At 40.4% G+C, this 19,318-nt stretch overlaps 2 protein-coding genes across 3 annotated transcripts; both read left to right on the forward strand.

Annotated features, from left to right (window-relative positions):
• Positions 1 to 1,479: 1,479 nt before the first annotated feature.
• LOC119905625 (glucose-induced degradation protein 8-B homolog) lies at positions 1,480 to 6,200 on the forward strand. Its single transcript, XM_038722824.1, has 5 exons — positions 1,480 to 1,571; positions 1,906 to 2,035; positions 2,167 to 2,363; positions 2,495 to 2,692; positions 5,124 to 6,200. The coding sequence occupies exons 2-5, from the start codon at positions 1,918 to 1,920 to the stop codon at positions 5,295 to 5,297; spliced, it is 687 nt and encodes a 228-aa protein (XP_038578752.1). The 5' UTR covers positions 1,480 to 1,571; positions 1,906 to 1,917; the 3' UTR covers positions 5,298 to 6,200.
• Positions 6,201 to 7,385: 1,185 nt separating this feature from the next.
• slc17a9b (solute carrier family 17 member 9b) lies at positions 7,386 to 17,772 on the forward strand. 2 transcript variants are annotated; one of them, XM_038723067.1, is made up of 14 exons: positions 7,386 to 7,809; positions 7,916 to 8,123; positions 8,652 to 8,849; positions 9,353 to 9,492; positions 10,295 to 10,394; positions 10,629 to 10,759; positions 10,897 to 10,993; positions 11,688 to 11,784; positions 12,089 to 12,176; positions 12,275 to 12,309; positions 12,478 to 12,593; positions 14,226 to 14,281; positions 14,439 to 14,468; positions 14,834 to 17,772. In XM_038723067.1, the coding sequence occupies exons 2-14, from the start codon at positions 7,990 to 7,992 to the stop codon at positions 15,010 to 15,012; spliced, it is 1,401 nt and encodes a 466-aa protein (XP_038578995.1). In that variant the 5' UTR covers positions 7,386 to 7,809; positions 7,916 to 7,989; the 3' UTR covers positions 15,013 to 17,772. The 2 variants fall into 2 exon arrangements, with proteins under 2 accessions (XP_038578995.1, XP_038578994.1); XM_038723066.1 differs by having other exon boundaries at positions 7,387 to 8,123.
• The last annotated feature ends 1,546 nt before the right edge of the window (positions 17,773 to 19,318 follow it).

A 19,318-nucleotide genomic window follows, 5' to 3' on the forward strand; every position in this document is an offset into this window, starting at 1 on the left:
TTCTCGCTTTGGTTAGTTGATTAACAGCTTATATCAATGTAATCAATTTAGTCTCCAGCTTCGTTACCATGGAACCAGTAAACAGGGTCGGAGGGAGGCGGGGCTTGTCATGTTTATTCATGTCGCTAAATTTAGAGTGCACATGTATTCTGACCTTTATGGTAAATGCATTGAAATCCACATAGTGAACTGACAGGCAGGGTTTGCGACTTTCTCCACTTTCTCTGCCATTATTCTCACTTTCCAAAGAAGTGTTGCACATATAGTTATTGCAGTATGAAAGTCTTATCTGAAGAGAGACTGTGACATCTTAATTGTAAACTGTAAATAAATAAGTTCTGACAACAACTCCTACTTTTATATTCAGGACAAGGGGGGATATTTCACTGTCTTCAATGTGATTCATCCTAATCTGAACAACAGGAGTGAGACTTTTAATTTAATGCAGATGTAACACATGTATAACAGATAAAGAGAGAAGCAGAACAAAACATAAATAATTTAAAATATGTTAAAAGAAAAACAGAGGGTGCATGAGATAGTCCTAATTGGTTATTTATTGTTGAATTCAAGATGAAAAACCAGTAGGCTAGTTTCCAGTGGTGGAAATTAACTAAATTAATTTAATTTAAGTATTATACTCAAGTATAATTTTTAGGTAGGTATAGTATTTTCATTTTATGCTACTTTAAACGTTTACTCCATTACATTTCAAAAAGTACAATGCTAATTAAATGGGTGTGATAATACACTTAGCTCACGAGATATTACGATGTACAATATTGGCTTCATGAGAACAAGACACAAAGATATTTTAATACTATTTTGAAAAATATTCAATGCTGAAATATCATTTTAGCAAATCTTTTGCACCAATTTATGACAAAAATGTTTTTATTTATATGAAGGGAAACCCAAAATTCAGGTGGCAGGTGACAATTAAAAAATTACAAAAACTATACATAAATAATGGAATATAAAGCAGTAATCAGCAGCTTGCTTTCTTTTAGCTTTAGTTACTTTTTTGGACAATGCACATTTGTTTCTTCTATATTTACATTGCACTGCATGTATTCTTTTGTGCAAATGTGCAAAAAAAAACATTTGTATCAAGTAGTTTCTTGTTGCAAGCTATTTTTCAGAACATTTTTAACAAATGTTTTCAGAAAAGTTATTTAGGACAAAATCTGCCATTTCAAAAGGTGCTAGGGACTTGTCTCCAGTGTTCTCAGTGTAAACACACCAATGCATTGATACATCAGTCTTAACAATCTAATAATGTGACAATAATATAACAGTGTCCTTTTCTGCATAAATCCTTTTTGTTTTTATACTACTAAAAACAATATATGAATGATTTTAAAAAAGCGTTTTATGGCTATAAGGTCAGGTAATAAAAACTCAGTTAGTTGAAATAGACATACAATGCTTTTAAGTTACTACAGGGGGCAGCAGTACGTTCGTAGCGTGTAGTTGACAGTACCGGAAATAAGCAAGAGGAAGTAGAAGAAGAAGCAGCTCTCCTCGTTCGCTAGTTAGCTACTGCTGGGAAGTAGCGTTAACATTTCCAGGTATTATGAAATAAGTAACCATGATATTTGCATAGGGCTGTAGATGCATGTCGATAGAGGATAATAAAACAGAATAGCACTCGTTCCGGGTGTGTGTTTTCGATAAACATGCACCGAAAGGCTTACGTTGTCTTTGTTTTGATTCGTGTTGACAAGTCGGGCTTCAATGTTGTGTTTTCCATCGAAGGCCCAGACTGTTGTGATTTAAGGTTTCCGGTGCCGTTATTGCTGTCTAACTGACTAGCTAATTACCAGAGCCGTTATAACGTTATGTAATTGTCTTTACCATGACTTCATTAGTGTCTGAAATGTCATTCTGTCACTTCAACTTTAGGATATTATCATAATGAGTTATGCAGAGAAGCCGGAGGACATAACAAGGGAAGAGTGGATGGATAAACTCAACAATGTCCACATTCAGAGAGCTGATATGAACAGGCTCATTATGAACTACCTGGTGACAGGTGAAGGACCGATTTTTTTTTTTTATTACTCAAAGCTTGCTTTCAGCTGTCTATACAGATCAGTTGTGCAGATAAATGTAGTGCTTGAATGTGGAATGTGACTGCTTTTCACCATGGTTTCTGTTCAACAGAGGGCTTCAAGGAGGCAGCAGAGAAGTTCAGGATGGAGTCTGGAATAGAGCCTAGTGTGGACTTGGATTCTCTAGATGAAAGAATTAAGATCAGAGAGATGATCCTGAAGGGACAGATCCAGGATGCCATTTCACTGATAAACAGTCTGCACCCTGAACTGCTGGATACCAACCGTTACCTCTACTTTCACCTACAGGTACGACACAGTGCTTCTCATTTTGCTCACATCTAGGTGTTGCACTTTAATCAATATCCTCCCTACTGCCCGTCTGACTACTTCTCTTATTTTCACTCCCTCTTGCACCCTCTTGCTTTTTGCGTTTGTAGCAGCAGCATCTGATTGAGCTGATTCGCTTGAGGGAGACCGAAGCTGCCCTTGAATTTGCCCAGTCTCAGTTAGCGGAGCAGGGGGAGGAGAGCCGAGAATGTCTGACCGAGATGGAGAGGACACTGGCCCTGCTGGCATTCGACAACCCTGAGGAGTCACCTTTTGGAGATCTGCTCAATATGATGCAGAGACAAAAGGTAGAGTGAATGAATTTGTCTTTTCACCAATATTCTTTTCATATACACTACCGTTCAAAAGTTTGGGGTCACATTGAAATGTCCTTATTTTTGAAGGAAAAGCACTGTACTTTTCAATGAAGATAACTTTAAACTAGTCTTAACTTTGAAGAAATACACTCTATACATTGCTAATGTGGTAAATGACTATTCTAGCTGCAAATGTCTGGTTTTTGGTGCAATACTACATAGGTGTATAGAGGCCCATTTCCAGCAACTATCACTCCAGTGTTCTAATGGTACAATGTGTTTGCTCATTGGCTCAGAAGGCTAATTGATGATTAGAAAACCCTTGTGCAATCATGTTCACACATCTGAAAACAGTTTAGGTCGTTACAGAAGCTACAAAACTGACCTTCCTTTGAGCAGATTGAGTTTCTGGAGCATCACATTTGTGGGGTCAATTAAACGCTCAAAATGGCCAGAAAAACAGAACTTTCATCTGAAACTCGACAGTCTATTCTTGTTCTTAGAAATGAAGGCTATTCCATGCGAGACATTGCTAAGAAATTGAAGATTTCCTACAACGGTGTGTACTACTCCCTTCAGAGGACAGCACAAACAGGCTCTAACCAGAGTAGAAAAAGAAGTGGGAGGCCGCGTTGCACAACTGAGCAAGAAGATAAGTACATTAGAGTCTCTAGTTTGAGAAACAGACGCCTCACAGGTCCCCAACTGGCATCTTCATTAAATAGTACCCGCAAAACACCAGTGTCAACATCTACAGTGAAGAGGCGGCTGCGGGATTCTGGGCTTCAGGGCAGAGTGGCAAAGAAAAAGCCATATCTGAGACTGGCCAATAAAAGAAAAAGATTAAGATGGGCAAAAGAACACAGACATTGGACAGAGGAAGACTGGAAAAAAGTGTTGTGGACGGATGAATCCAAGTTTGAGGTGTTTGGATCACAAAGAAGAACGTTTGTGAGACGCAGAACAAATGAAAAGATGCTGGAAGAATGCCTGACGCCATCTGTTAAGCATGGTGGAGGTAATATGATGGTCTGGGGTTTCTTTGGTGCTGGTAAGGTGGGAGATTTGTACAGGGTAAAAGGGATTCTGAATAAGGAAGGCTATCACTCCATTTTGCAACGCCATGCCATACCCAGTGGACAGCGCTTGATTGGAGCCAATTTCATCCTACAACAGGACAATGACCCTAAACACACCTCCAAATTGTGCAAGAACTATTTAGAGCAGAAGCAGGCAGCTGGTATTCTATCGGTAATGGAGTGGCCAGCGCAGTCACCAGATCTGAACCCCATTGAGCTGTTGTGGGAGCAGCTTGACCGTATGGTACGCAAGAAGTGCCCATCCAACCAATCCAACTTGTGGGAGCTGCTTCTGGAAGCGTGGGGTGCAATTTCTCCAGATTACCTCAACAAATTAACAGCTAGAATGCCAAAGGTCTGCAATGCTGTAATTGCTGCAAATGGAGGATTCTTTGACGAAAGCAAAGTTTGATGTAAAAAAGATCTTATTTCAAATACAAATCATTATTTCTAACCTTGTCAATGTCTTGACTCCATTTTCTATTCATTTCACAACGTATGGTGGTGAATAAGTGTGACTTTTCAGGAAAACACAAAATTGTTTGGGTGACCCCAAACTTTTGAACGGTAGTGTACATAGAATAGATTAAACCTCATACCACCTAAACTTAGGATCCCACACTAAACTAAAAAAAAGTTGTCCTCGTTGTTGTGGAAAATTTGTGGTATTCTTGATGAGGGATTGAGCAAATAATTGAGTTACAACAAACCGTTGTCTGAAGTACTACAACAGAAAATCAGCTGGACCAGAGGTTCTGTCTCCTAGGACAGTCACTAACGTCTGGCCCAGAGCAAAAACATGAATAATCATTTAGACATTCCACATGTCTATGTTTTGGGGAACAGAAACGCCAGCCTTGACTGGGAAACAGTCAAGGTGAGGAGAGGGACAGCTAGTGAGGAAAACAATAACAACTTCCCAGCTCTGAACTAAACCCTACACATGTGGACAGACTAGTATAATGAGTATAACAATAACAGAAAAAGGTGAAGGAAAAACAATAGATATTAATAATAGTACTATTATAAGTACATGCATAAAAGATTATAAGAAAGAGAAAACAATTTTCTGCCATCACACTCGTCTCTACAGTGTGAAGACACTGTTCAGTATTAGTGGTGCTGCATTTTTCTACAAATTTCAAATTAATTACTTACTCGATTTGTGGGTGTGTTTGTGGATCTCTATCAAGTCATGTCAATTTTATTTACTAACTATCACAATAGTATATAAATACCCTCAATCCTTAGACCTGGATTAGACCCCCCCCCCCCCCCCTTATGAGAATTTGTCTCTCAAAAATGTATAAAAAGCAATAACATCTCTATGTCTTTGTTTTTAGGTATGGAGTGAAGTGAATCAGTGTGTGCTAGACTATGAAAACAGAGAGTCAACCCCCAAGCTGGCCAAGCTCCTGAAACTGCTGCTGTGGGCTCAGAATGAACTTGATCAAAAGAAAGTGAAGTATCCCAAAATGACAGACCTCAGCAAGGGAACCATTGAAGACCCAAAATAAGGACCCCACAGTGAAAACATACTACAGCATTACAAAATGGACACATTTCCTTTATCTATTTATACCCCAACAAACTGACTCATATAGAGTACAACCTTTTCTTTTTTGTAAGGGTTGCTTTTTGATACTTTAATAATTTAGAATGTGCAAACTGGATTGATGGCATTTTAAAGTGACTTCTCACACTAAAATAACATGCAGACCATTATTTTACTTAGTATTATAATTTACATATTTGTTTATGTATAATGGGTACACTAGTTTTTCTGTCTCTTGGCAGGGAAAGTTGTTAGCCATAAGAGGGTGTGAATAAAGCCTAAATTAGGCTGTCACTTTCTGTGTGAGACCACTTGGAATGGGATAAGTTCAATGTTTAGGGAAAATGGTTGGCTCAGTGTGCACTGCCTCAAATAAACAACTTTTTTCCCTTATAACAAGCATACACATTTCAGCTAGTTGTCTTTTAGCTATAGTATTCTATGGGATGGCAATAGCCAAAGCAAGATGGTTGGGATGTTTCAAACTACTGTGACTTTGAAAGTTAAATTCAGCTTTAGATTCATAATGCGTTCTTGCTTGAGACATGACAAAATATATGCTGACATAGATAAGTTATACATCACGGTAGCAGTTAACATGTGGGACAAAGCAAGATTCCTGGAATGCTAAAAGACTTTGCACCCTACTGTGACTGTGCAAGCTTAAAGGCAGCCTCGGTTTCATATTGTTATAAAATACAATAGATGATATTAAAAGATGTGAATGGATAAATCTATATCACTTTTACAGATGGATTATTTACATGTATGGAATAAGTAGCTCTTTTGCTAAATTTTATGTGCTTTTTTTTTTGCTGGGATATTATTTTGCAATAAAAGTGAAATGTTAAACTGCGCCAAGTCATAAAGGACTTTTGCTTTGTTTTCTTTCTGGTAAAATTTAAGTGGTAAAGCAGCAGAGGTGGAAAGTAACCAAGTGCTTTTACTCAAATACTGCACTTGCGTACAATTAAGAGATACTTTTACTTGAGTGTTTCCATTTTATAGTACTTTATGCTTCTACTCTGCTACATTTGAGAGAGAAATATAGTAATTTTAACTCCACTACAGTTATCCACAGCTGTCGTTGCAGTCAACACTTGATTGCAACGATTGATAACTTGACAGTTAAATGTATTATAGGATGCATTGTTACAGACTTCACTACCCAACTACCTAGTTAGCAAAGTAGGAAAAATAAGATCCATTTTAAACAGTGCATCATATTTTAAAATTATATGTTTTGTATGCAAAATCTTAATCTGTGTAGTAATAACTGAAGCTGGTATATAAGTACAGTATCTCCCCCTGAAATGTAGTGGAGTACAAATATAAAGCAATTGTGGAACAAGTACTCAGATCCTTAACTAAGTAACAATACTCAATACAAACATACTCCATTACAACTAGTCCTGCATTGACAGTGCCATTTAAGCAAAAGTATGTAAGTATTAAATGTTCTTTGAGCATTATAAGTTAAAGAGTGTTATACTATCATATAATATTAAAGTATTGTTTGTTTTAACATTTTTTAGTAGTCGGTTGTGATGAAACTAATTTAAACTATTTTACGTATTGTTATGCATCATATTTTATAAATTCATCATATGTTTCGCATAGAAAATCCTAATCTGTACACCTGTAAACTAAAGCTGTGAAATAAATGTAGCCTAGTGGACTTTTTATAACGCCAACCACTACCGATTGGGTGGAAGTATTTGTGGCATGGAATAGCCTACTTAAGCGCAAGTACCTCAAATGTGCGCAAAGTAATTGCTAGTGCATTGTTACATTCCACCACTGTTAATTAGTACTTTACCTTAAGTAAAATATATTATATAAAGCAGTATTTTACGTTGCGGTGTTACTTTAACTTGAGTAAACGATGTGACCACACAGACTGTACAAGAGCTGCTAAAAGTTGTGCTGAATGCAGAGTGTTATATAACGATTGCATGCTAACTCAAATAGCCAGAGGCAGACGGACCATTCAAACAACCTTGTAGGCTGACTGCGCATATCTCTGCCCCACAGCCGGACATATAAACACCGCGGCTTCTCAGCGCGGGCACCGTCACGTCTTCATCCGGCAAGGACAGGGTCAGGAGGAGAGTACATCCTGGTGCTTAAAGGATGCTCCAGTAGACGACACTGATAGCCTACGTTTTCTATATTGCACCGTCATGATTGGGAAGGGGCCCGAGCCAGAGGCCACGTCTTTCTGGCGTTTTGGATGATGCTCTGATGATAGGTCGGCTGACTTGACAGAAGAAGCCGCGTTTAGACAGACAGAGAAGACTTCCTGACGAGCCCTACCGAGCAAAAGAAGAACTGCGCGGCTGCTTGGGGAGGAGGCTGGAGAGAAAAACTGACACGTGGATTACTCCTCCTTCGGCATCAGGGAAAACAGATTGCCTCCTGTGCAGCTCAGCTTCGTGATCATCGCCTCTGGTCTTGTTAGTGCGGTCTTATAGGTAATGGATTAAAATATCGCCAACCCGAGATGTGATTGCGCACATATACTTCCAGAGAAGACTTGTTTTTTTTGTAACATTTTGAACAGGGGACTTTTTCTGACAGTTCGAACAGCGGAACGAGTATCGAAAGTGAACAGCCGAAGCGGTTGAGAGGGGGCTGCTGTTACCTCGCGTTGAATGGCAGTTCTTCAAAAATATGGCAAGAACTATAGTCCAGATTTGGTCTGTCATAAGGAAAACCATCCGTCTGACAAGATCGGAGCACCTGGGTGTCACAAGAAGTGGCCTGAACACAACACCAACTGGTCAAGGTAACGAGTTTAACCCAAATAAGAGACAAGCATTCAACAGTGCTGAGTGCTTTCTCCAAATGTACCCAGAGGCTCTCAATGAGAACTCGGAAAATGTGTAGCCTAACATCCTATTGACACTTTGTAACAACTCTTTGACTTGTAATCCTTTAGGTGCAGCTGGGTCGTATAGATCCGCGCTTTCTGCGACAAGAGTGCCTCTCTGTGTATCTAGTAGTAAAATGACACGTAGGCTATCACTTATGGCATTTCATGGTTCAGATAAGTAGGCTACTCTTTAGATGGAGTTGCCCTGCCACATAGGTCAAATGATTTGTAAAGAAGGAAGTAAGTTGTGCTTCCTTGTTCCCTATATATTTAGCTAAACCACAACTGACACATGAACCTTAAATATTAACCCTAATGAAAATAGAAGTTAGATAAGACTCCCCCCATCAACTGGTTTAAGTCCAAAGTTTGTCCCCAAATGTTGCCTTTGTTCAGCCAAAGTTAGATGGCTTCAGTCTATTCTGCTTCCCTCCTGTGCAGGCCAGTGGCGAGGGTATGGACGGTGGTGCTGCTGCTTGGGACGTGCCTCCTCTACTGCGCCCGTGTGGCGATGCCCATCTGCGCCGTCAGCATGGCAGAGCAGTTCAAGTGGAGCAAGAGGGAGTCCGGCATGGTGCTGGGCAGCTTCTTCTGGGGCTACTGCTTCACCCAAGTGCTCGGAGGTTACGTCAGTGACCGGTGGGAAACATTTGAGCTCATACAGTAGCCACGTCGTAGAGATAATAGCGGGCTATGGATACTAAATTCTCTTGGGCCTACATAGATGTGCTTTTCATTTGGCACCAGTTTTTAGCTTCATCCTCGTTAAGTGTCATTTGCATGAGAGCATTACTGGCAGTGATGCAAACCGCCCATTTGTGTTTGCTCAGTCTGACAGATTATAGGGGAACGAAGGCAGATGTTTCCTCTGTGTTATCATGATGTTAACACTTATAGGTGTCATAAACTGACAGGCTGCCTATGTGTTTGAAGAGTTTCGTTCACTCCAGAATTGTCACACCAAAGTTAATATCTTACAAAAACGTCCATCCTTTTTTACAAAATGTGTAAGAAAGATTCTCAAAGATGATATTTTTGGCAGAATTAATATTTTCTATATGGACCTACTATTTTCACTAGTGCTACAAGGCATCCAAGAGATCAAAAGCTAATACAGACATGTCTTGATTCTGTGTCCACAGGGTTGGCGGTGAGAAGGTCCTCCTGCTGTCGGCAGCAGCCTGGGGGTCGATGACAGCCTTCACCCCGATCCTGGCCCACTTCTGCTCCCAGCCGATCCTCTCCATGACACTGGCCCGCTTCCTCATGGGCTTGTTGCAAGGTGAGGTGGCGGGGGGGATTTTGAAAGTGTGTAAATAAGATTAATTGCATCTTGAGATAACTGTAAATCAGTGAGGTGAAAGATATACTGTATGTATTTTTTAAATGTCTGTACACTTTGTTCAAGGTCTGGAAATGGCATAATTATTCAACTTATCCAAACTCTGCTATCTTTCTTTGTAAGATACAGGCAGACAACATGAACATGTACAACCATATGTCAAACTAGTCAATGGAGTGTGCTGTCTGTCTTTTCTTTTATGATTAAATGCTTTTTTTGTCTGCATTCGCTTTTAAAAACTGTTTTACTAAAAGCCTGTTGCTAACTAAAACTGTTCTGATTTGATGGTATCCACTAGAAAGACAGCATCTGTCATATTGGCTACGTTTCTCATACTTCCAGATCCTTGTCACCTGCATCTGTAGCCCACAGCTCTGTTTGTTTTTGCAAAGACATTCATAAACCTCTGTTGGTAACAATGACAACAAGTTTAGTTTGTGGCCACCTTTTCTTTGTTTTTTGTTTGTTTGCCTTGAGAACACTAACTGACTGTGCACTGGATGATTCAGGTGTGCCTTTAAAATTGCTTTTGCTGCAGGCTCTTGTCACCAAACAAAGGTGCAGACGTTTCTGAATTTTTTTTGTTGTTCAGCACCTGCCAAAGAATTTACTGTGTGACGTGTTATTCACATTGCTCAAAAAAATCTACCATTTCCCGTCAGATTTCCCCTACTTCTACTGCTTTGTTAAATCCTTTCTTTTTAAACATTGACCGATTTCGTTTTTTGTTTCCTGGTTTTAGGAGTTCATTACCCCTCTCTGGCGAGTCTGTGCTCTCAAAAGGTGGTGGAAAGCGAGAGAGGCTTCCTCATGAGCACCGTGGGTAGTGGCTCCTACCTGGGGTGAGTCAAGTGTTATGCAATAAATGGCGACTGTTGCGAAGTGCAAAGAGCAGGGGTTCATTTGAAAGCTGTGTCTATTGTGATCCCACAACCACTTCTGACACCTGATAATCTCTTTCAGCTCATGTCATGTTTGTGCCTAATTAAGTACTTTACTGTGTATCTTGTTACAAGGGTGTGTTTGTGTAACTTGTCATGTCTTGTTGTGACCCCCCCCACCCCCTCCTTCCCCAGCACTCTGGTGATTGGAGGCGCTGGCTCCCTCATGTTGGACCTGTATGGCTGGGAGAGCGTTTTCTACGTGTCTGGTCTCCTCTCAGTCCTGTGGGCCTACTGCATGTGGAAATACCTGCTCAAAGGAGAAGGCAAGGGAGGCTTCAACTGTGGCGACAGTATCTGCGGTGTCATTGCTCATGCTCCTATCTTGTAGCTGCTTATTTGTATAACTGGTGTCAGTGTCCTTCGTGTATGCCCACGTGCCTGTGTTCATCTGTGTTTGCAGGGCCTATCATCACCCTGGAGTCCCTGGGAAGTGGTGGGCCCCAGTCCAAACTGTCCAAAAGACACTGGTTACGGCTCCTCAAGCAACCTGCAGTATGGTGAGCTAAAGATAAAGGAAGTGCACTTGTGTTTGCATGTGAGTGCATGTCTTTGTGCGTGTGTGTAGCTGCTCTTTGCATAGGCATAGCAGTTTGTTTGTTCTCATATTCAGATGAATGAGCAGCTGTGGAGCTCGCCCTGTGGCAATATTATAGCAACGTCTTATATCTGAAATTCTTATCTTATTCTTCTTATCCTGATAATTTAGAAGAATTATTTAAGAATTTAGAATAGCAAGCCTTGTCTCTGGTTGCCTCAGCTGTCCGTTATGTCTGTTAATATTGAGTTCTTCTATTTCCGTATAGTTTCTCCCTATGGCCAAGATATTTATATACCGTAATGCAGCTGATATGTTCCAATTCCAGCGACACGGAGAACCTCTGTGATTTTATTTGATGTATCTGATCCACCTTGAGAGTAATGGATTAGATGACAGTTTGATGGCTATGGGCTTAAAATATTCCCAAATTCTTTCTGCTTTCAGCCACATGCTACTTGCCTTAGCAAAGATATGACATAGGCAGGAGAACAATAGATGTCAAACAAGTAGCACAGGCACAAGCTTCTGTCAAATCACGAGACAGTGCTCAAAGACATGGGACACTGAGCAACCTTTGGTATACCTACAGTATGTATAAATATACTTTCAATGCACTTATTTTGTCTATTTCTCTCTCTTTATTCCCTGAGCAGTGCTGTGATCGTCACGCACCTTTGCACAGCGAGCACCTTCTTCACCCTTCTGTCGTGGCTGCCAACATTCTTTAAAGACACTTTCCCCGATGCCAAGGTAACCAGGCTCCATTTTCATTCTCCTTTTGATCGCATGACCTAAAGATAACAGGAAAAATAATTAAATCATTTTAAAAAAGAGCCTACAGCCATGCCAGCAGCAGCATGCTTTCAACTAAATGCTAACGTCAGCTTGCTAACATGCTCACAACAGTTTACAGCTAACATGCTGATGTTAAGCAAGTACAACATTAACCATGTTCACATTCGTTAATTCTCATTAAACTAAAGTGTTCAACTGAGGCTGATTATCTGTTTCTGATCAAGTTCATTCACACCCAGAACATATGTTGCCCCTCCAGGGTTGGGTGTTCAATGTCATTCCCTGGTTGGTGGCCATACCCTCATCCCTCTTCAGTGGCTGCCTATCTGACCACCTCATCAGTCAAGGTAGGGCACCCAACTGAGGAACAGATATCGGAATTATTGTATTATTGGTAAGGCAGCTATATATTTGCCTGTCCTAATTTTTCTGTATATCCCCACAGGCTTCGATACAGCCTCAGTGAGGAAGTTGATGCAGGTACGATATTGGACAGTTGCATTCTTATTCTGTTTGTATGTTATCTGTATAGTCTCATTGTAGATTTTCTTCCACTCAGTCCAAAGTTTATGGATGTCCTCTTTACTTTTTACACTCGTGTGCATAATGAATTACATAAGATTTTGTGTGCATTCATTCCTCTGTTAGTTTTTCTCCATGGGTGTGTCCAGTGTGTTTACCCTTCTTCTATGTGGCAACACCACCTTCCCTTGGGCTGTAGCATTTGTGTCTGCCACCATGGGCCTCACCACCTTCAGTCACAGGTACTGGCACCTAGACTGTCCTTACACTCTGTCTCTCGCCCTGAAACCAGCACTTTAAAAAATTTTTTATTTCAATGTGGTAGTGGTTCCCCAAAGGTTTGTCAGTTTTTTATTTTTGTTTTTCTCTTTTGTTATATATTCTTCCTATTGGTGATAATATTGGAAACCATTACATTCATTTTCATCGCTATGAGGACAGCAGCCTCTTAGACATTAAAGAGCTAAATATCCCACCACCTCTTCAAGTGAACACGTTTGTGTTTTGACAAAAAAATCCCAAATTATGGTGTTGAGCCCACCGAGCTTAACCAGGAAAGACTTTGCAGCATCTCCACTTATATTAGGCCTACAGGTAGAATGTTTGGTCTGCAGTTTGACCCACTCAGTGCACCTAATTCATTGAATTTCATTGTGTTTTGTAGTCTTGCTTTAGCCGCTTAAGAAAATAATAGTCCCAAAGTAGGCCTTTATTATCGTTAATTTGTCCTGGAAAAGGTCATGCCTGCTAAAAATGGGTCATTAGTATGTACTTTCATTCTTAATGAGGCTAAATAGCTTCCAAAACCACTGTTGTTTTTAGTAAACATTACTCAAAGGGAAGTAAATAGTGCATTTGGTGCGAGCTATTTTTAAGTGCAGATAAATACACATTTGGTGTGTTAGCAAGCATTTATGGCAGAGACGGTGTATGTCGGATTGAATCAAAATAAACTTTAGTGGCTGGGTTAATTAGGGAGCATGTCACCCAGTGCAACAGTGTGGCTCATTTCTGTGTTTAGTTTTTGGGAAATAATGGAAATTTATGACACAAAGGAATAAGAAAAATATCAGGCTTTGTCTGATGAGACAATAAATGCATGATTGCATGCTAAGAAGGAGTGAACAATGGTGGGTGTGTTGCTGCCGAGCAAGGACCAAGCAATGCGGAAACATTACTCATCAGGAAGCCTCAGCTGTGTGGTGTGATAAGACCTTATGATAGTTTATGACCTGTTTTTTCCTGTTCAGTGTGTCATTTTAAATGTTGCCCATCATTTAGAATTTTCATTTTTTTCATTTTTCTTCAATATGTAGTTGGGTATTGTATCTGAAAATCTCGTCACATTTTTAATTTTTGTGGAACACACTAGTTGGTCTTCAAGTTAATGTTTTCTAATGTCATTTTCCAATATAATATTAGTAGTGTTGTAACATTATTTAAGTTTCATAAAATGAGTCTTTATTAGTCCTGCACTTAATACTATAAATGGTAAAATCCCAAACATTTGTTACTATTACTCCATGTGTCTCCAACTGTCAATCAGGACAAACTGCAGATAATATTTCACATTTGTGGATCCTCAGTAACAATATTTTTTAATGAGCTTACTTTCTAAGCTTGTTATTCAGGTTCCAGACTTGATAAGTACAATATATGCAAGGAACAGTAAAGGTAAAGCCGCTGATAGCAGGCTGGGAACACAAGATAGACTGTCCACAATACATTTCCCTGAACAGACATTTATTTTTGGATCAAATCTTTTTATGGCGGAGATTTATCAGGCTGAAAATTGGTTTAACTCTGAAGCAGAAAGAGTCAATATAGCACCTTTTTTATAAGATAAAATGGCTAATGACGTGTTTCTTTTACAGCGGTGTATCTGTAAATGTTCAAGATCTTGCTCCTTCCTGTGCTGGAGCATTATTTGGTAAGTAAAATAAAGTATTTCCAGAATTTACAAAGAAATGTTTTTATAAAAATCACATTAATAGAAAACATTTTAGCACTAACAGATATTTTTTTCAAACCACAGGTTAAAGTTTGTTTTGTTTTTGTTTCTTCATGTGTGTGCATTTCTTTTACAGGTGTTATGAATACATGTGGTGCTTTCTCAGGTGAGTTTCTGTAACTTCAGGCAGAGACACTGAAATCAAATGTCTGTGGTGAAACTACTGTTTTCGCCTTCAACAATCTATTAAGTGAAATAATTCATCCACTCTAAAAATTCAAACTTTGAGCTGATGTGTCAGTCATGCTGGCTCCTATGTGTCATGCATATTTCATCAAGGGAGCATAATGGAGTTTGTGTGAGATGAATGATACAGAGAACAGAGGATGACAGTTAGCGGTCCTGTGAGGGGTGGTGTAATGGACTGTGACATTTTCTCTGCGGGAAATGGATCAATCACATGGAAGATACTTTATGCTTTGTTTATAATCTGCCATTAATGGTGACTCTGCGTGTGTGTTTCCTCCGCAGGGGTCCTAATGGTGTATTTTTCGGGGTATCTCATCGAGTCCACAGGCTCGTGGGCGACTGTGTTTGCCCTTATCACCACAGTCAACCTGCTGGGCCTGTGCACCTTCCTGGCCTTCGCTGAGGCCCGCCGGGTCGACATTGATTCTAGTAAGGTCCGCCACCACAACATCCACATCTAAATCATCAGTGGGACTAGAATCCTATTCCCAGAGAGATATGACCATAGGGCAACCTGCAGCTTGGAGGACTAGCCAATGGATAGCAATTGGCACATGGATAAAGCCCACATATAACATCTGGAAAACTTCGCTCGGCTCTGCGTCTGGTTGAGGACGTACTGCAACAGTTACTGAAAAGCACACAGCAGAGCCTGCACAATGTTATTGAAACGTCATGTAAAGCTAGAGCGTTGAATCCTAAAAAAAAACACAGTTTAGCTGTTAGTGGATGTTTGGTCAGTTCAGGGTGGAATGGGAAAGGTCACAGGAGAAAAATGTCTACACTACCTCCCGGTCCCAGCGTGCGCAGCATGCGGTGGGGAAACAGTTGCTGGGCTAATGTTGGCGCTTGTCATTTGTTACTTATAAGAAGATGCCATGGAAATTGTTATCCGTTGTGTCTGTGTGCGTGTCGGAGGAGCTGTGAGAGTGATGGATGTGTTAGTCTCAGGAGCTCTCTGACAGTTGTGATGGTGTTCTAACCCTACGGGGGGTGGGGGTGGTGTTGTGGGCACATGTGGGTGACGCAGGGAGAGTCAAGCCTCCTCGTACCTGAAGTCTTTTATTAGTGCGCCCCGCTCACTGAGTGTACTGTCTGAGTGACACCTCATTACCCAGCCACTAATTACTTAGCGGGCACTCTAAAGTCCCGTACGATTTACCTTCTACTGTCCCCATCTCCATGGTTACAAGCTCATCTTATCGTTATAGGTTGGTGGGGGTGAAAGGCGTCACGGTAACCTTCATGGTAACAAGGCTTTCTCTGAGTGTGTTCTCTCTGGTTGTCGTCTTGAAGGATATGTTTCGAGTAGGAAGACCAAAGTTTAAATAATTCTTTTATTTTCTTTAAGTGTGATTGGATGTAATAGAAATACCTCACTTAATTATTTTGAGTAATTATATATTTATAAAGCAAAATTTTTTTTGGTCAGTTTCAAACTTTTTTTGAAAAGAAATGTATTAGGTAAGATGACAGAAAATCATAGTAAGTTATAAAAAAAATGTGATGCAGTATAAATAACCCTAATAGACCTTTTGTGCAAGTCTAGATTCCTCACTTGTTTTCTGACCTGCACTCTCCTCTCTAAGGAGACAGGATTGGTGAAAAGAAACATGTCTGTATTAGCATCTTGGCGAAAACTGCACAGGCAGACAAGCAGTATCCCCAGCGTGTGTGTGTGTGTGTGTGTGTGTGTGTGTGTGTGTGTGTGTGTGTGTGTGTGTGTGTGTGTGTGTGTGTGTGTGTGTGTGTGTGTGTGTGTGTGTGTGTGTGTGTGTGTGTGTGTGTGTGTGTGTGTGTGTGTGTGTGTGTGTGTGTGTGTGTAAAGATCTATCGTTGTTACTGCACTTGACATCATTGTTACATTGGCGTGGATGCCGGATGTATTTGGGAAGGAGATAGTTAGGAGGGAGCCCATTCACTTGCCAAGGTGGTGTCAGATGTAGTGCATCTCCACTCATTAAAGCAGACTTGAATACCAGAGTCTCCATGTTACCCACTGACAAGATGAATGTTGAGAGGTGAGAGATTTTAAAGTGATACGTTGGGTCCACGGAGCCCCGTAAGGTCATATCTGTTTTATCTTGTGCGTGCAAGTTGTTTGTCTTGTGGAAGCAAGTTATTACCTCGTGCGTGCGAGCAAGTTATTATCGTGATTATAACTTGTACGCAAAAGTTTTTTTTGTAAAAGTCTTTCAGGACAGGCTCCTTACAATGCTGGAGGAAATTTGGTGTATTGGTATTACTTCAAAGTATGTAGCAAATGAAGCTAGCCGCGTAGCTCTGGCTGAATGTTGAAGAGATTGTAGCATTTCGATGTGGCGTTCACAGCACAGTATCCGTTTTACATTTTGAAGATTTCTTTTTCAATCTAGATGCTTACTTGACATGTGTACCTTGAATCTATGCATTAATTATTTTGTACCTGATTTAAGCCATGAGAGGATTGTAAGATATGCTCACCGTGGTCACATGTTGCTTCTGTGTAAGTTGTTACATACATACAAAGGCACCTATGCTTACGTTGGTTTGGATGTTTTTCTATAAACACTTGTGTGTGTTGGTGTGTGTCCTTTAGGTTGAATATCTTGTCAGTACAGATTTGATTACTGAAATGCCAAATATGTTATTTACATTGTCATGGTCAATGGTTGCAAAAATGTGGGCAATATTTTCATACCTTATGCTCTCTGTCTTTCAGAGTAAAGAGGCATTATTCTGTACTTTCCTACATCAAACGTATTTAAGTTATCTGTTTGTGTGTATGTTACAAAGACACATAAACCTACTGACTATGTTGCATAACTTATTTTAATATCTGATCAATTCTGAATGTCACTAAGTGTATGCCTAGACCTTTCAGACACACATATTTAAATAAGACCGCTGTACTAAATACTCAATATTTTTTTTTAGCTTTCTTTTGTCAAACGCCACACATTCCTCAAATGTTTTACCGGCCTTAGCAGATGTGCATTATTTACGACTGCCTTCATCGCTTGTCTCTATTTTCCCATTACTGTATTGACATTCTGCAAAATGTAAACATTTCCCATGCCAACATATCATACTGTAGGCCCCTGAAAGCATTCTGACCCCTAGTTTTTGATGACATATATGATTTAAAAAATGACAATAATGCAAGAAAATGCAGTGTTCTAATATGATGACATATTTAAAAGCATATGTTAACTTTGAATAAAAATATATTTTGTCAGCAACGGTGAGTCATTTCAGTATGCTGCACTACCTGCATGTATTTTCTCTGCAGTGCCACAGAGAGGCAGCACAGTATCAATAACGAGGAGAATATGTGATGCCTTCTAACCTCCAAATACTTCACAAACATTTTCTCTCATGTAGAATGGAGGCATGATGGTCTCTTGAAGTTTTCATTTACAACATGATTACATGAAAGATTATTTTCATACATCTATATGCATTACATACAGGTCAAGAATGAGCTGAGAACCAGTACATCAGTAGGCAATTCTGCATGTGGCTCAGCTGCTGAACAGGTCCTAGTGCAGATCTGTCCTGTTCACACCAGCGGCTCACTACAGGCCCAGATCCCGAGTCCGGGCTAGCGGGACGTATGTGGTGGCACCATATGGCAGGATGCTGTGTGCCATGTTGGCTAGCTGGCACTGCCCACGTGTGAATGGCCAGACGCTAGTCAACCCAACCCACTCCTTCTCATGGGACCGAACGGCTCAAGTTGCCATGGAGACGGGTGGCTTGTGGCTGCTGCGTGGCAGTGAAAAAAAAGGGAGGGGAGGGGTCACAAGTGAGTGAAAGTAACAAGTCAGATAGAAGTCAGTGGACTGCAGTGAGTTGGCAGTGGAGTTGGCTTTTGATGTACAGTTCATACAAAAACGGCCATGGTGTTAAAGAGGTGGTCGGTCACTTATTGGAGTGCTCTCACTAACAGAAAATGGTGTTGTAAAAGCAGACATAATCATGATGAGTGGCCCACTATTTAATTAGCAGAGATGAAACACTGTAAGGGGAGTGTGGAGGAAAGGGGAGAGAAACCCTCCCCCAACATGTCAGCTGGTAAGAGTAACCCAGTAAAGGCAGGCCCCATCAGAGAGCCAGAGATACATGTAAATGAAATAGCCCCATTAATTAGTAATTAACATCAAGTTAATGACATTTCACTGTGTCGCCATCTCATCCTATGTCCTTCCTCTGTGGTGGAGGGGCTGTCTCTCCGATCCCTGATCTGAATGCTAATTAGTTCAAAGCAAAACTGCCATATAGGGCTACCTAATGATATAGAGGAGCGGTTTAAGACTAGCTGTAGTGTGCGGAGGATTAATCACTTTGTAGTAGTAGATCAGGAGGCTTTATAAGTCTGCCGCTCCTTTAGAGGGTTGTGATATTGAGGGCCATTGACAGGTTTTATGTGCTAATTGCGTTGCGCCTGTTAGCCTAATGTTGAGTTATCCCTCATGACTTAGAACTACTTTTAACCATTCTCCTAGTTTTCACAACATATCCAAGAAATATTTCTGTTAAGTGTGCATAAAATGGTTTGGTATGTCAAATGTAATTATTTCAGGGTTTTGCATGGTTTGATTGAGTTTGAGGGCCCGAGATGTAGATACACTCTCATTTGTTTTGGGTCCCCTCCCGATTCTGAATCAGCTCTGGGACAGAGGTAATTTTACATGATTTGACTGCAGCGAGGTACAGTGTCTCTGTGAAGCCAGATGAAACATGAAGTTAACACTCACACACTGTACATAGCGGTGATCCTGGAAT

The sequence above is a fragment of the Micropterus salmoides genome, unplaced genomic scaffold (genome assembly GCF_014851395.1).
Source record: "Micropterus salmoides isolate LMB-PRFRI ecotype aquatic unplaced genomic scaffold, ASM1485139v1 Ms_hic_scaffold_16, whole genome shotgun sequence".
NCBI classification, from domain to species: Eukaryota; Metazoa; Chordata; class Actinopteri; order Centrarchiformes; family Centrarchidae; genus Micropterus; species Micropterus salmoides.

What these genes read in the sequence shown, in the direction of transcription:
- LOC119905625 (XM_038722824.1), top strand. Translation starts at nt 1,918, where the DNA reads ATGAGTTATGCAGAGAAGCCGGAGGACATAACAAGGGAAGAGTGGATG. An exon ending in TATGAACTACCTGGTGACAG is followed by an intron (nt 2,036 to 2,166) that starts GTGAAGGACCGA and finishes TCTGTTCAACAG; the next exon opens with AGGGCTTCAAGGAGGCAGCA. An exon ending in ACCTCTACTTTCACCTACAG is followed by an intron (nt 2,364 to 2,494) that starts GTACGACACAGT and finishes TTGCGTTTGTAG; the next exon opens with CAGCAGCATCTGATTGAGCT.
- slc17a9b (XM_038723067.1), top strand. Translation starts at nt 7,990, where the DNA reads ATGGCAGTTCTTCAAAAATATGGCAAGAACTATAGTCCAGATTTGGTC. An exon ending in CAGTGAGGAAGTTGATGCAG is followed by an intron (nt 12,310 to 12,477) that starts GTACGATATTGG and finishes TTCCTCTGTTAG; the next exon opens with TTTTTCTCCATGGGTGTGTC. An exon ending in CTGTGCTGGAGCATTATTTG is followed by an intron (nt 14,282 to 14,438) that starts GTAAGTAAAATA and finishes TTTCTTTTACAG; the next exon opens with GTGTTATGAATACATGTGGT.